The sequence below is a fragment of the Rhagoletis pomonella genome, unplaced genomic scaffold (assembly GCF_013731165.1).
Source record: "Rhagoletis pomonella isolate Grant_MI unplaced genomic scaffold, Rhpom_1.0 Rhpom_scaffold_00481, whole genome shotgun sequence".
NCBI classification, from domain to species: Eukaryota; Metazoa; Arthropoda; class Insecta; order Diptera; family Tephritidae; genus Rhagoletis; species Rhagoletis pomonella.
The window spans coordinates 62,929-80,332 of NW_023459035.1; the positions used below are offsets into that span (position 1 = coordinate 62,929).

General features: G+C 37.1%; 1 protein-coding gene across 1 annotated transcript; it reads right to left on the reverse strand.

Annotated features, from left to right (window-relative positions):
- Positions 1-16,918, reverse strand: LOC118750989 (the record flags this gene model as incomplete). Its single annotated transcript, XM_036485747.1, is given in 6 exon segments — positions 1-954; positions 1,032-1,183; positions 4,424-4,577; positions 7,241-7,346; positions 7,439-7,516; positions 12,071-16,918. Coding segments are annotated over 6 exon segments (5,418 nt in total). The 3' UTR covers positions 1-830.
- Positions 16,919-17,404: the final 486 nt, after the last annotated feature.

The following is a 17,404-nucleotide window of genomic DNA, read 5'->3' on the forward strand; positions in this document are numbered from 1 at the left end:
TTTCTTATCGAGAAAAGCGAAAACAAGCGCATGTGAAATATTGCATTTTCTCCATACGAGTACGGTTATACATAAAATATGTATTATATATGTATATATATATCATCAATAATGTGCTTGCTTCTTTTTTTACAAGTCGATTATTCTACTTAGTTCAATTTTTAACAAGTAGTTTTGTATGTAATTTTACATTAATGCACCACCAACAACAAGAACAATTATTCAATAGTCCAAAATAATTTTGCGCTACAGCGTGTAAATTCACAAGAAATTTCAAAAAATGTTCACATTAATTATTTTTGTACGTACAAAAATATAGTCGACTTAATCTACGTCGTACGATCCAGATCGAGTTACAAAAGTTTATACTCGTATGTACAATGTACCTACATATGTACATATGTATGAGAGATACGTTCTGTTTTTATTGCTCAAGATTTAGGAAACCAATACACAAAATGTTATGTTTTTTTTTATATGCAATAATAAATATATTTAATTACAAATACGTACTAGGTTTTCGTAGTTTTGTTAAAATTTCTTCATACGTTTATGAATTATGTTTTAATTTTTTTGCAAGAGTTAGCAGAGTAGTACATAGAACATGAAATCGTTCATCCCAGTGCCCAATACCATTGTATTCATAATTAACAACAAAAAATTTTGGCAAATATGTAGAACCGTTTTTTTAAGATCGGTTTCATGGCAATGAAGGATTAGTATACACCAATAGTTATTTTTCAATAAATATTTTTCATTTTTTTTTTTTGCTGATGACCGCAAGCCAAGATGATGTCAGAAGATTATTTAATTTGTGGTTTTTCCCGATTTTATTGGCAATTACGGAAACGACGGTAGATGCTCTGTACGTATATGAAAACGCATTTCCAATCGGGTCGTTTCATCTCTACCATATCCTCGACATCGAGTAGTGGCGCTATGCCAGCTTTCTCACTGAAATAGAAGAAAAGTTAAAATTTAGAAACGGCGCAATCCAAAAGCTACTTTCAATTGTTTGTTTAGGTACTTACTCGGCCACAGTGAAAGCTAATTCAAAATTATGTCTTCGGCTTTTTGGTGTTAATTTACTATAATCGAAGGAATCTGGCAAGAAATGATGTATTAGAGCACAAAATGCTAAACCATCTGACCAGCTGGCACTAAAGTTAGTTATTTGGACGTTCTGAAAAAACAAATTTAGTTTATTTTAATACGCTTACACTTTGGAAATTCGAAGCTAAAATAACAGAAAAAGACAACATTGCTTCAAAAATAAACAAAGCATATGAAACAGCGAACAGAAAAATAGTAAAAATAAATGTATAAAAATATTTAGGGGATTCACATGATATGGTAACCGTTGTAAAATCTTAAGCTTAAAATTTTTCTTTTATGTAAAACAACGGCTAAAAGTAGGTTTTTTTTATCAGTTTAAAGACATTTCGGTGTAATTAGAAATCCTCTAAAACCATTTCAATCATTATTTTACATACAAAAATTTTCAGCTTAAGATTTTACGTCACTTAGCACGTCTTGTGAATCCCCTAATCATGTAAATAAAATTATAATGTAGTTATAAGATTAATGCCCGGCATTAAAAAAAAAAAACAAAAACTCATTTTCTCATAGGAAAGCAAAGGAACGTAATGAATACCGGCGGCAACATGCGTGCGAGCAAACTGATGATATCTAAAATTATTAAGCGTATTGGCTTACAATAGGGGAGTTCACGATGTGTAGCATTTTGGGTGTTAAATTACCACACACTAAAATGCTACAAACCATGAATTCACCGTATACAAATAAATACGTATCTGTATGGACAAACAAAGCAAACAATATTTGAAAAATAAAATTAGAAAATGCGCTGGTTAGGGTACAAAATTAATAATATAAAGTTGTTCAACTCGAGTTTGAATATATACTATTACGAGTGTTTCATAAGTATACATTTTTTTTTTCTCGCCACCCTGTAGAGCAACAGCTAAATCGAATGTTTTCGTATAACCTTTTTGAATAACACGCTACAGATTACAGATCTGTATACCGGTTTTGGATCACTTCATTTCCCCCAAGATATTACCATTTTAAGTTTAAATTGTGAATGAAAAAATCAAACTTTAAAAGTTAAAAAATTTTAAACCAAAAAATTTTGCATAAATTTTTTCCCCTACAGTGGAATCGATTTTTGCTAATGTGGTAATAACAGGAAAAATTCTGAAAATTATCTCTACTAAGTATAGCTATGTATGCACACTATCATGTAGAGTTCAAAAGTTATGAACGTTTTTTTTTAAAGACGCCCTGCACTAAATAGTTATTAGCATTAAAATATGTAATTTAAAAGCCATTGTTTTCTGTAAAGAATAACTTAGCTACATGATATGCAAAACACCTTTTTAAAGGCATTAGAGTTCGGAAACCATTTAGAATGATGAACCGAATGAGAAAACCCAGATTTAGCTATTTTATAGGGTGCTGAAATGAAAATTATTTATATTTATGAAATTCTCTCATAGGAAGTGTGACAAATCGATGGGAACATTTAGTCCGCAGTCCTGCTCCATACAACGTAAAACGGTCAGCTTAACATACATTTTTAGTGGCTCTTTCCAAAGATTGACTGTGCCACCTACAAATGCTGAGGCGTGAAACCCCCCAAAGTGTTACATTTTTTTTTTACATTTTGAACTAATTTCGCGAAGGCAATTGATTAATTCAAATTTTATATTTATTTCTTCATTCACACTGTGCTGCTTCTTCTTCTTACTTAAAAATCAAATTGCGCAATTTGGGGTAAGTGAAACACACACTCTGACGTTTTTTTTTTTAAATAACACTGTGTACAGATACTAGCTGTTGTTAAATAATTATAGAAGCCATATTTAAAATTTTCTAAAACCCTAAAATTCTCAACTTACATACATACGCTATTTATTAATTTTCATCTCAGATATTTACCTAGCAATTTTGGATTTTAATATTGATTAAAGGAGGAATAATTTTTCCTTTTTCTCGAAATAATTAAGATCCTATGGACATTAAAATTTAAGGATTTTTTTTATGAAATTAGAACTCCAAAGGTTTTTTTCTTATTTTTTTAAACCAACCGATTTTTTTTTCCTAAAATCATTGCTGTTTCTGAAGTCAAACAAAGAACTACTTAATTTGATTAGGACAGAATTATATTTTCCTTATTTATGTGAAATTATGTAAAAGTGGATTTCATTATTTCAAGAGTTTTTCGTTGGGTCTATAGGCCTATGACCTATACTTGGGGACTTAAAAAGCTCGTGCGATCTTCTTAATATTTTTATCAATATTTTGTATGTCGAATTGTTATGACTTTCATAAATAATAAATTAAAAATGTCATTCCAACTCGGTTCCTATTTTGTTGTATTATAATGGATGCACTTCCTTTTAAAAATATACTGACAATCCAATTACTGGTATGGATTTTTTACTATAATGGGTTCATCATGCCAGTGCCTATTTACATTACGCCAGCGCTGGCTGGACTGGCTAACTGGACTTACATGCTACTGGAATAATGTATTTGGGGCATAATATCATGAAGAATTTCTGTTTAAGGGACAACATTTTTCAAGTACCCAACAAACACAAAAACGAGGGTGGCATCGTCTCGAATTTGAGGCGAGCTCGAGTAAATCAGTTTTCTCGAAGGGTTTTTAATTGCATCGTCTTCGAGGCACAATCAAGAAAATAGTTTTTTTCGAAAATATTCTCTCTCAGGTAAATAAAACAAATACAATTTCTTTAGATTTTTAAATCATATAAAACTTGGGTCGAAATAAATTGCAATCTCAAACCACCAGCGAGCTGAAATCTTGAGTGGAAAAATCAATAATTCTCGAAACGCCAACGATTCGAAGAATAAAGATTATAGAATCTCCAATGATTAGAAAAATTAAATGTTCTCGATTCGTCAGAGATTCGGCGAATTCGTTGTGTTTATTGGGTATTTACTTTCGAAATATATTTGTATTTTTCACTTCATATATACATATGTATGTACATCCCCAGATCAGAGTAAAAATCTTTTGGTTAGTTTAAATCAAAGAAGGTGCCTGTGTACTAAATTAAAACTCATTTTAGCAAGCTCATTATTTTACTGTTAGGTCATTTTTAGCGAAAAACTGAAGCGTTTGTTAATATAGAATTTCTTAAGCCCTGCATATTTATGCACAAATAATTATTTAAGCTTTCTGCAAGTAACATTTGTTAGCGGGTTTTTTGTTTAATAAAGAAATATGTATGCTTCTTCGCGATCAGCATAACTTTGATAGTAAAAGGTAGTATGTAGTAGAACAACGAGTAAAGCGCTGTAATTTTAATTGTTGCTTTGATAGAATAATTTTAATAGATTTCGTTTTTTTTCGTTTTTTGATTAAAAGAGATACCTCATATTCCTGCGTTTTCGATTGGCACCACTGCAGAAGTTGTTCCTTAACAGTGGCGGCGCGTGCATTTAATGCCGGATCAGTAAATTGGAATATGCGTGCGGAACCGGAAGGTGAGGCTGTGCCCCCGGGAGTGGTGGGTGTTGACGGTGATCTGAACAACAAGGGGTTTATCGTTTTTAAGCAACGTTATTTTGTAGCAAAGGAATATTGAAAAAAAAAAAATTAGTTCTACTAGTAATTTCGCTGCGATTAAACAAATTTGAGAATAGAAAAAGGTCTGCAGTAAACTTTTTACTTGTTTAATGGTTTCTTAACATTTTGTGTGCAAAATTAAACTAAGAAGTTTGCAGTAGAGCTCTACAGTTGGCATTAATGATTTTTTATATTGTCTTAATTGATTAGACACTGAGAAGATTGGTGTTGAATTTCTACGATTATTAATTTATAGTAAAAACCAAAGTCATTTGGAGTATTTTTCAAACGCTAAGTAAATATGTATAGTATATCTTGTTTTGAATATTATAGAGTAATGAATTTGTGAGTAAATTTTTCCATATATTATATGTATGTATACTAGGGTGATCTAAAAATGCATGTGAAAAAGTAAGGTCGCAATTTTTATGCTCTCACCCCCTAAGATTATCCTATACCGCCCAAAAATATACCCCTTCTCTTTTATTTTGAAATAAAAAAATATTTAGAGATCGCTCAAAGCACTAAAAGTTTTCCAAAGTTATTTTATATGATAAAAAAACAATTTTTGATAGAAATGTTATAGAATTCTTGAAAATCAATATTTTTCGACCGGTAAACTCTGTTTCTCTTCAAGAGAATAATACCCAATTATTTTTTTTAACCATTTTTGCACAGTAACTTTATTTCATGGGTCCGTCAAAAAATGGTTAAATAAACAATTGGGTATAAATTATTGGAATCTGCTGATGAGAAACAGAGTTTTCCGATCGAAAAATATTGATTTCGAATAATCCGATACAATTTCTACGAAAAGTGGGTTTTTTCCCATATAAAATACATGGAAAACTTTGGCCGACTTTTAAATATTTTTTGATATCAAAATAAAAAGTAGCGATATATTTTTTTCGATATAGAACAATCCTAGGGAGTGAGAGCATTAAAATTTCGACTTTACTTATTTTGGACCACCCTAATGTATACACAAGTGGTTTGTTGTTATCGGCTACCAACACCTTATATTAAATTCTCCAATTAATAGTACGAATAGTCCATTAATGTTTCCTCCTCCACCAAATACCGTTTTCACAGTTTATTTAAAGTAGTTTGAAATTATTATTAAAAAATTCATGATTATGACTCTGGAGTTGAAAATCTATACATAATAGAATTCAACTTATATGGATAAAAAAAAATATAAAAAAAATTGAAAAGACTTTTAAAAATTTGGCCGGTTGTCACTTCTTATACATACAAGTATACGGCAAAAGCATGGCTTCTTAACTCGGTAGGCTCTCCGGTACGAGCAACATCTAACTTAAAAAAAAAAAATTCTAATAGCGGTCGCCCCTCAGCAGGCAATGGGTAATCCATGAGTGCATTTCTGCCAAGAAAAAAGCTTACATGGCGTTAACATGTAAGTCCCCTCCCTTTTGGGTGACAACATCAAGGCGCAACCCACAAATACTGAAAAAACTTGGTAAGATGGTGGCTATTTCGCTCGACATGCGAGAGTATTTACGCTGATAGTAAATAAAAGAGCATATTCCAGCCTAGTATTCTATATCAGAAAAACTTGGTAGCAAAGAAGTCAGAATGTATCAAAGCTCAAATAATAAGAGCTATCATTTCTGAAGTTAGGAACCTCAGCTCAATCCATATGCATACGTTTTTTTTGCAGTAAGCTCAATGATGCGAGCGGAAGCTGCTGATACTATTCTGCAAGAAGATCTATCGGATAGCCCGAGATATGACAGTCTCACTCGGCTGCAGATAACCTAGAGTGTCTTCTGAGTGACCGAATAGCGTCTTAAACGAAATTGAAAATATTTACTAAGGTCAGTGCGCCGCGAGTTTGGTTTAAGATGTACCGGCTTTTAACGCTGACTTGGTCATGCCGTACAAATTGACACAACGTGGAAAGGGAGAAGGGGCAAGAAAGAGGCCCCGTTTACGATGGAAAGACCAGGTGGACAGGAACTTTGGCTTCACTTGATGTTAGCAATTGGCATCACTTAACACTGAATACAGCCAAAATCGCTTCACCAAACAAGAAGAAGAAGAAAATGAGTCTGATCTCATTACAAAAAAAAACCAATGTACCAATAAAAAATTTTGAATTATTGACAGTTTTAATGGGCCTATTGCAAGCAATTTGACTATTTTATGAACTTTTCCGCTGTGGTTGTATTGGTTTGGAGTGCGTGCTACCATTCGCAGGGCCTGGGTTCAAGCATGGTTCAATCCAACAACAAAAAATAAAAACAAAAAAGGTTTTTTTCTAATATCGGTCGCCCCTCGATAGGCAATGGCAAACCTGTGAGTATATTTCTGCCATGAAAAATACCTTCTCATAAAATTACAATCGCCGTTCGGCGAACATCAAGGCGCACGCCACAAATCGGAGGAGAAGCTCGGCCAAACACTAATATATGTGTAAACGCCAATCTATTATTATTATTATTATTATTATGAACTCTTCCAATACCAGAGCACACAATCATGAATATCAATACTTATTTTACTAACCATGTATGTTGTTAAATAAACTTAAATGTTTTTTATATCCATAGTTATGTATATTTTAAACAAACAAAAAGAACGTAGGTAATAATTTCTTACTTTGGCGATTGCTGAGAGTTTTGTTTGTCCAGCTGATGGAATTTCGCAAACGGCGAAGCTGGCTTCGATGCAGAGCTGCCAGCGCCACTTACAGTGCGTGTTGTAACTGCGAGAAAAGAATGTTTAATAAATAAACAAATAAGTATATAAATATGTACATTAATATAAAAGGAAAAACTAAAAATAAAATATACCTACCTTTAGTTGTAGTTGTCACAACGGCACCATCTTTTTCCTTTGTTTCCGTTTTCTCAGTGGTCGATGTAGCTTGTTGCTCTGTTGAGGTGGTTATTTGAAGGTCAGTTACATATTATGTATTTGTGTGTGTGTATTTTTTTCAAATATTTAGTTTTTGTTTTGGTTGATTTGAAGCATTTTTAAAGCACAAAAATACGAAAAAATACAAAAAAGAACAAATATATATATATAAAGCATGCGTTAGTCAAAGCTTTTTAATTTATAATATAGATATACATATATGTATATTATTTGTTGTATAAAATTTGAAGCCCAAAATGTTCTCTACACTTTTTGTTTTACCAGATACACATTTAAAAATTGTACTACATATGTATTTACAATTTCTTATAGCTACATTCTCATACCAAAAATCCCAAAAAAAAACAAACTTTTTATTTTGCAAAAATAGGTTAGTCCTAAATATTTTTAAAAGGCAGTACAAAAAACAAAGTAAAATTCGCACAAAAACCTCCATTTTATTGAGCTCTCAGGTAGAGCTGTTTCCATTTCAAGTTACTGAAACTATTTTTCAATACATTACGGCTTAAAAATTAAACTTTCAAAAACTCTTATTCATCTTCATTAGGGTACCTCACGAAAAAAGTCAGGAAATATTTTTTATATTTTTTTTGTTCTTTTAAATATTAGGATGCTGTGACCTTTTTAATTAAAGTTAAACCTCAAAAATTTTATTAACTTGAAAAAAATAAAATAAAATAAAATAATGTTTATACTAAAAAAAAAATTTTTAATTAAAAAATATTGTTTGGAATCGCTTGGAATGGGAACCGAAGCTGGGTGTTATTGCGTTTACTACTTCAACAACAAAAAAAAGTTTAGACCCCTATTTTACCATTTTAAAATCGCGTTCTCCTCATTTTAAAGTTAAAATTCTGTTTTGCCATAAAATGCATTTTAAGTTGACTATGGAAGAGTTAAAATGATTATTACAATAAAACACAATTTAATCGTTAAAGCCTTTTTCCAACTGCCCTATGACTACGGGCCATTATATTTTAAGACATTCGGAAAAATATAGAGATTTACGTGAGTAAATTATTTTGATTCCGTTTATACAATATTTAACATTTTTATGCAGGCCTTTTAAGCTTAAACTCTTCTATCAAATGAATTTGGAGGTATTTTCACGTATTGTATGCAGAGTGTTGCACCCTAATGGAACATAAACAAATCAATGGTGAATTCTGAGTTTTTTCCTACATTCACGGTGTAAAAAATCAACAACAAAAAATTTCACCAAATAACCGAGTACAGGTCGTAAGTCGAGTCGAGTAAAAAACTATGTAGGAGTAAAAGGATATTCTAAAATGATGTCCGAAATATATATGTTTTGGTGAAAATTTGTTGAAATAATTTTGTTGCACTAAACATAACGGAAAAGAAACTCAGAGATTTTCAGGGTGTTAAAAAATTTTCACCCATATTTTGGTAAATTATTCGATCAAGGTTACGATCTTTACTGGGTCGCTTAAAATATTTATTATCACAGTTGCAAAGCTTTATTTTCTTAACATTTTTTGAGAATCGTTATTTTGGACTTTTAGTTTTTCCATCATTTTTTAACCATAGCAATGGAGACTGCGTTTTCATCACCGTTTTAAATTTTTTATGATATAAAAATTTACATATGTAATATAATAATAATGATAGAAAAAAATAAATTTCAAAAATAACGGTAACAATTTATCGAAAAAATAAAAATTATAAAACAACTGTTAAATTTAATAAGAGAAATGTTAATTCAATTTTAACGGTTAAATTATGATTTTTATTATAAAGATCATAACCGTTACGGTCTCTGCTATTTAAAAAAAAATATATATATTTTTATATAAGCTTTGTTTATAACTTTTTTAGAATCTACCCGTTAGGCCAAAATTGCTCCAAACCTAGAGATAACTTCGTTTTCCATATTTCATTTTCATATTTTTTACAAAAAATTTTTTTTCAAAATAAATAATTTTAAAATTAAGTTTCCTCGAAACGACATTAGCGGCATAATAAAGCTTGCAAGACAATGATGTTTTCACAAAAATAAACTTTAAATTAAATACCTAAAAATTGCATTGCCTTTAAATATTTACACGTATATTCAAATAGTTTCAGTACTTAACACAACATTTCTAAGAGGTTTCATAAAAAAATGCATAACACTAGTTAAAAGGTCCCACTGTATACACCTCTAGAAAATATTGTATCTAGTATGAAAAAGAAAATGTATAAAAATCGCATGCAATATAACGAAGAGAACGAAATTTCTTATTTAAGTATAAAAAAGAGTGTATGCATTTTCATTAGATCGTACCACATTACAAGCAAGCAAAAAAAGTTCGCCGTACACCTCTGAGTCTAAAGTAGTTTTGCAAGGCGATTCGTTAAAAGAAAAAATTTACCGAACCTAAAAGGCGACCCTTTTCAGATTTTTCGGTGACAACTACATTCGGCAACAAGAAATCCTTTTTAAAATAGTTCTACTAGAATAATCGAAATACTCCCTTAGCAAAAGTTTATGGACTTTTGTTGAGCTTTAATTTACTGACATTAGCGTGGTACGTTAGGGTGGTAGGCACTGAGATCTAGTGGATAAGTACTAGAACGGGGTACTTGAGAAAAAAAAAAAATTAAAAAAATTGTCTCCTTTAAGATGTAACTTCAAATGCCGAACTTTTGACGAAAAATGTAAAAAGTCGACCCCTCGAACCAGTCGAAATTGCTTCGCAAAAATACCTTAGACTCAACGGTGTGCGGCGAACTTTTTTTCCGGTACGGTCTGATGAACATACTACATACTATATATATGATAAGTAAGTATATATTCGCATATGAATGGAAAAAAGACGGCATTAAAAAAAAAAAGTAATAAGAAGCAACGAGCAACAACTTCTTGAACAAATTTGTAGCATAGTTATTAAAAAAATGCATGCGTCTTAAGCAGTTTTTGCCTGTCGTAGCGATAGTGTACATACATATTTATTCATAAAAAAATTAATGTATGTACATACACTCGCGAACAAAAAAATGTACAGTGAATGTGTATCGTATAGTTAAATTAAAAGTACCAGGTCTATATATGTACATGTATGCGTATGTTTTTAATGTGTTTGTTTGTATATACAGAAGGAGGGACAACATGGTTGTATTATTATTATTCCAAACAGAAACGATTTGATTCTTTTCCAAATTAGTATTTGTAGTTAAAAATTTGTTTGCCAATTTTCGTCGTAATTTTTTATTCACTAATATTATCAAATTGCGCTTCAATATGCAGCATATCAACACGAACAAACAAATTAACGATCGAGCGTATCAGCGAGTAGAAAAAATAAACGAGCATGTGAATGTGTGTGAGCTGGCGAGCAGGCGGGCAAGTGGGCGGTCAGGTAAGTGAGCACAATTGCGCTGAGTGGATTTGATTTGGAGGCTGTGGATTGTGTGGACTGCGAGCTGTGAGGTGTGAGCTGCTTGTGAAACTGGGCAGGGCTGGGCGAGGCTAGGCAAGAAGCTGGCTTCACAACTTGGCCTTGAAAGGCTTTAATAAAATACGAACGAAACACAGTACGTTTACACTGGACTTGTCAGTTTGAGGTTAGTTTTTTTTTGAACAAAGCACTAGCAGGGCGTTTTGCTTTTAACTTGATGGAGAACTTCAGGAAAAAACGTGGCACATGAAAATCGTTGATGAACTCACACTGTATGGAGCGAATGTGTAGCAACCAGCAGAGGCGAAAATGAAGGTGGAACGTTTTCTGGTACCGAATTGTTGGTTTCTATAATCGCTGGAACCAGTAACTCCGCGGGGGCTTTTCAGACGCATATGTGCATATATGTTGATATGGCTATACTATTGTCGTATTTCATTAACATAAAGTGTCAGACTTTCCGTGAGATCCTCAGAGCTACACCATTTCTCATTTCTCTTCACTTATTATACGTTTGCAGTGACATAAAGGGTTCATCGCATGTGAATGGTATTTGTTTGCGTGTGTTTGACGTATGGTGTAAGCATGGTGATAAATAGTTTATATGTACGAGTATTTTGTAATTAAATTGAAATCGGCGTTAAAATTGCAATAATAAAACAACATGTAGTCCCTCAACTTCCGTTATGCTTCAAGTCGCTTTGTCCGTTGCAGTTTATCAGTCCCACAAATCAAAAATCAAGTAGTAGGGATAAGGAGTGAGTGAGAGAGAGAGAGAGCGCGATACATATAAGAGGGAGGGTTTGATAAAATAGTAAATTAGTTAATAGTGCTGACGATGAGCAACGTTCGAGACACGGCAAGTATTTAATTCAACAGGAATCGTGCTTGAAAGCACTGTCTGGCTATATTTCGCTGTTGTTGTGCATTCACAACTAAACATTGATTCCATATTGATTTTCATTTCGAATTTCATTTTCCCTCCGCTACAATTTGGAATGGTTGGCACGCACAATGATCCCAGCTTAGCACGCGCACCTTACAACCTACGAGCCCATCATTAGCTGCTCGAAGGCGTCTTCAACGTTGCTCTCGTCAAGTAGATTCAAATTCGCAATATGCGGCATTGTTGCGCTTCGTGTCAACCCACCCCCCAACACAGTTGTTCCAGCTGAAGGCACACCATTGCTCGTCATTGTGGTCAGCGATTTGCGACTCGCCGAAATCTTTTCGCTGGTTTTGTGCCGATTGATTGTCGATTTCTTGGGACCTCCTGCATTGGCGGCCGACGTTGTTGCTGTTGTCGTTGTTGCAGTCCTCATTTCAACTGATTCTTCTCCCAATTGGTTTGGCGATCTTTTGCCTGAAAAATATGCCTCGACGGTGCGTTTCTTCTCACCAATTTGTGCCTTATCGATGCCCGCCTCATACATGCGCACATTCAACGTATGCCCAGACTTGGTGCGACGCAATTCGCCACCGCCGTTGGCGCTGCTGCCGAATTTTGGCGAGGTAGGTGGCAGCTGTGCATTCGCTTGATTTTGTAGTTGTACTATTTGGTTCCACGAATCGCTCTTGCTCAAGCGATTCGTGCGAGGAGGATGCGCATCAAAATGTGTTTGCTCATTCTCCTCCTGCCGACGCGACATTGATGTGAATGCGCTGATGTTGTTGAAGACAATGTTGCGCGGTATGAGATCTTCGTCTGGCTGTGGAGTGGCTGGTATTTCCACTATAGAAGGTTTCTTGGTCAATGTTGAATGTTGCACAATTTCGTGGTGCCTACTCTTTGTGACCTTCGTGCTGCTGCTCTCGAACTTTTGTTGCGTTTGTGTATTGGTCACGGGACTCTGATAAGAATTGGGCATATAATGATGACGTTGTGGTGGACCAAACTTTTTCAGTATGGGCATATCCTCTTTGGGCAGTGATGACTTGACGATATCTGGCGTATCAGGTGGAGCCGATGACTTGTACTCCTGCTTAACTACGGTTTTCGTGTCCAACATATAAGCCGCTTTTCTTTTTTCTTGTTGAATATCGAAAACATTACCAAGACTCTTGCGTCGAGTTTCCGTCGACTGTTGTTGTTCTTGCTCATGCTGTTCGAACTTACGCTGCTTGCTAGCGACCAATGATTGCTGCGACAGTACGCGATTTTGGGCTTGCAGTGGACTTATCGCTGAGTCGAAGGTTCGTTGCCTTGGGAGCGATATCTGCTGTGGCTGAGTGTGCTGTTCAAAGGATTTAGTCTGCCATGTAGAAGATGTTACCTGACTTCTTGTCGTCAATTTAGGCACACTTTTCACTTGCGCCGATGTAGCTTGTACTGGAGGCTGATATTCTCTTTCTTGTTGTGGTAATTTGGACTGTACTTGTGGTGGAGCCAGCGGCTTCTTGTTAGGTGGTTGAGTATATTGTTGTTGATAGGCAGGCTCGGATTGTGGCGGGGGTATATAGTGCGCGGTAGTTACCGCAGATTTGGGTGCTACATTTGGCTTTGGTTGTGGCATGCTTTGCACATTGTTGTAGCTTTTCGTCTGTGGGGGCGCCCGAGTTTGTGTTTGGTACATATTTTGTGACTCACTGCTACTGCCAATAGAGTGTTGGGACTTGTGTTGTGGCTTAACTTCAACCACCGAATGTATGGGATTGGGAGTCCAATTTGTGCCGGGTGAAGGTAAGTTTTGTGACACTGATGAACTGGCGGACGAATTTTCAGATACATTGCGGTTTCGCTGCAATGGCAATGAATTTGGATGTTGTTTCCCATAGCCGTTCTCATAAATATCCTCTGTCGGATATGTGACTACATAGGCAGTTTGAGTCTCACTTACGAAGGGGAGTGATTTTGCAGAAGAAGCGCTGGATACGGCGCTAACCTGCTGGTATTGCATTTGTTGCTCTTCTTTCCGCGTATTATTTACACTTGTATTATTAACCTGTTCCACATACTTCTGCTGTTCCGCCCGATATTTCTTCTCAGCACGTGCCAATTGCAAACTGCGATCGATGTGCTGGCTGGGCATTGGTGGCGTTTTAGCACGTAATTTTTTCGGGTTAGCTTGAACCGGAGCCTTAATAGTGCTCTCAATGTACTCTGGCGTGCGGTTAGGCTCAAATTTGGTGAGTTCTGGGAACAAAGGTTCAACGATTGGCGCTTGATATGCACGACCATCCGGCGATAGACAAGTCTTTGGCGACTCCACTTTCCTCACAACCTCCTTCTTTACTTTCGCTCCACCATTTCCATTTTTACCGATATTTCTCATTGCATGCAGAAGGTTTCGCGCATTGCGTGAGTTCTTGCCGAAGACTTCATCATCGCTGGCATGCGCTGTACGCCTGTCGCGTATTGTTACAGCGGTTTGACTTTGGGGCTTTCCCATCACCCGAGTTTCGGCGCGGTATTCCAACAAATTATCTGAGTCCAGATCATCGTCGGTGTAATCCGTTTGCTGCATAGTTAGGATACTGGGACTTGTTGGCGCGCTTCCCATAGGGCTGACATAATCGAATTGCTTTGCTCTAGGAATATTGTTGTAGTAGGCGCGAGTATCTCCAGGCGGCTGGTATGTTGGATTGGAACTGGTGAGCACCAATGGTGTCGCATTCGGATCGGTTAAGGAACTTTCGCGCTGCCGCACATAGTCCACAGTTATTGAAGTCTCCACAGCTGATGGTAAGCAGGGATAACTTTTGTAGTTGCTGTTGCGCGCCATGTCGGCATACGTAAATGAGATATTGGTTGGTGGTGGTGGCGGACCGTAAGTGTCAGATGTAGAGCCGTAGGCTTGTGACAGCTGTGATGGTATATACTGACTGTGTGCGGCCATATATGGATCAGCGGTGCTGGGCAGTGAGGGTCTTTTCTTGTACTCGTCCATTGGTGGTTGTTGGCTAACCTTTGACGAACGCAGCGAATGATGCCTCTGCAAATATGAATTTTGACGATTATCATTTTGGGAACGTTCCTCGAAGGTATGCGTTTTCTTTCTGAAATCGCTATTGTCTACTGCGGGCCTAGCGACCCACGGCAAACCTATGGGCGATGAGGTGGTGGATGAAGGTGATGTCACTTGTGTGCCATTCACTGACTGTTTTGTGGTCAGGAACTGGAACTGCGGTGAGGCAGGCGATATCTGTGCTGGTGCTGAGAGGGGTTTATTAGAAATGGATGGTGGCTGCCAAGTATTCAACTTTTGCGGCAGTTGCGGTATGGGTTTGAAAATGTTATGACTAAGGGAGTCGTTGTTGTCAATGGGCCGGAAAACTGACTGAGGGGCGTGCTGAAATTGATTGACCGGCGCCGGTTTTGGCACCGACATGCTTGGCATGGCGGCATGCTGTGCTGCAGCCAAACGTTCTCGCTCCATAATCTCCCTCTCGTAGTACTCTCGTTCGATTCGATCGCGCTCCTGCCGCTCACGCTCCAAGCGCTGGCGCTCAAGACGGTCACATTCTATACGTTCGCGTTCAAGGCGCTCTCTCTCTTTGCGGCGTTGACGTTCGTTTGCCTCTTGTTGAGTGCGTTGCAGCAGTTGCTGCTGTTGCTGGTATTGTAGATATTGCTGTTGTTCTTGTTGCTGCAGATGGTAGTCCTGTGCGGCTACTTGTTTCTGCCAGTAATTCTTGGCAGCGCTGTGTGGCACGTGACCGGGCGCTTGCGGTGGTTTGCCGGTGGTAACCTGTGCCGCGGCGCCCACTTCAAAGGTGTGTTTCAAGTTTCCGAATTTGTTGGTCCAGTTAGAAACTGAACGCGAACCAGTCCAGCCGAGACCAGGCTTATCGCTTTGTTTGTTGATGAATGCTAGAAATTTGTGATCGTTTTCAGTCTTTGGTACGAATGGTGGTATAACGCTGCGAACTTTTTGCTTAACATTCACTTGAAGTGTGCGCTTTAAGCCCAGCTGTGGTGCTTTGTCCTCCGGCTCGGAATCTGTGTCAAAGTCGGGATTGTATTTTTTGGACTTCGGTATATCGATGGTATTTGCACGCTTCAGAAGTTGTTTTTTATTTGAGAAACGATTAGATTTCAAACTGGAATCAGGTGAATCATAGCCGTTCACATGGGACGCTGTCGGTTCTTCATTCGGTGCATTCGAATGTGTTTGTGTCTCATTTTTGGTAGAATTTGGCTCGAAACTGACGGAAAAGTTACCCGACAACGGACGTTTGCTCTTTGAGGTATCCTTTTCTCGCTCAGTTGTTTGTTTTTCGCTATTAAGGCATGTTGTTGTGTTCTTTAGTTGCGCAGGTACAAACTGATTTGGACGGTATAGTGCCGAAGACGAGTTGCCCGTCAGTATCGCACCCGACGACGGATTTTTCTCGATAGGGCACCACTGGGGCGGCGTGACAGGATTGCCCGTCAGACCGCTTTCAGGCGTTGTGCAATTGGATATATTCTCTATCATTTGCATATCTTCCATGTAACGTCTTGCGTCGGCCAATTCTTCCCGACTTACGCCGACTGTGTGGCGACTGTTGCGATTACGTCGACGTGCAAAACGTTGGCGATTCGAACGTTGCCCATCGGTCTCCGGCGAGGAGGCCTCATCATATGCCCCCGCATTGTTGGCCATATTTGACAGACTCAGTGCAGCGTCGGGTGAACTGAGACCCGTTTGGAGGCGGGCGACCAACGCAAGCAGAGCCTCGCGTTTACTACCATCAACTGGTATATCCTTGCCCTCTTTCAAGGACAGCTCTAGACGTGTTAGAGCGGCTGTGACCTCTTCAATCAAATTTGTATCACTTTGTAGTTGCAAACTATCACGCAGACCTGCCGCAATGAGGCGCAAGTCCTCACCACTCTCTGTGCCGGAGTCCTCCTTCTGAGGGACGCCTAACCTATCGATCTGTTTCTGCTTGGAAATGACGCTATCACTCGAACGATTACCACTACCACCAACTTTGGCCGTACTGTTCTTCATCACAATGTCGCGTGTCATTGTCGGTTGAGATTCTTTGGAATCTAATGGCTTGTTTGTATTTGTGTCACTATGTGTATGTGTATTTGAGTCAGTTTGTGTATTATTGTTGTTGCTGTTGTTTGTATTGGTTTGGTCGTTGTGGCTTACGCTGCAATTGTTGTTGTTGCAATTATTAAGAGTATACAAATCACTACGTTCACTACTACTACTACAGGCCTTATTTGTATGCTGTGTGCTAGTCTCTGCTACTTGATTCACTTCCGTATTTGGTGCTTTTTCGTGAGTTTTCTGTGAGTTGGCATTCACTTTTGGCTTTGGCAAACTCTTTTGCAATAGGCCTTGCAATAACGGCACTAGCGACTCACCCTCACTAACGGATTTCGAATCGGTTTTATCGGCACTTGCTTGAACGTCGTCACACTCTTCGGCAGAGTTTGAAACTTTGCTATCACTTGAGGCAGCTTCTTCTACAACGGATTTAGCTTCCGCTTTATCAGCTGCCTGAACTTGTGGAGCAATTTCATTTACTTCTGCTTTTGCTTCTTCTT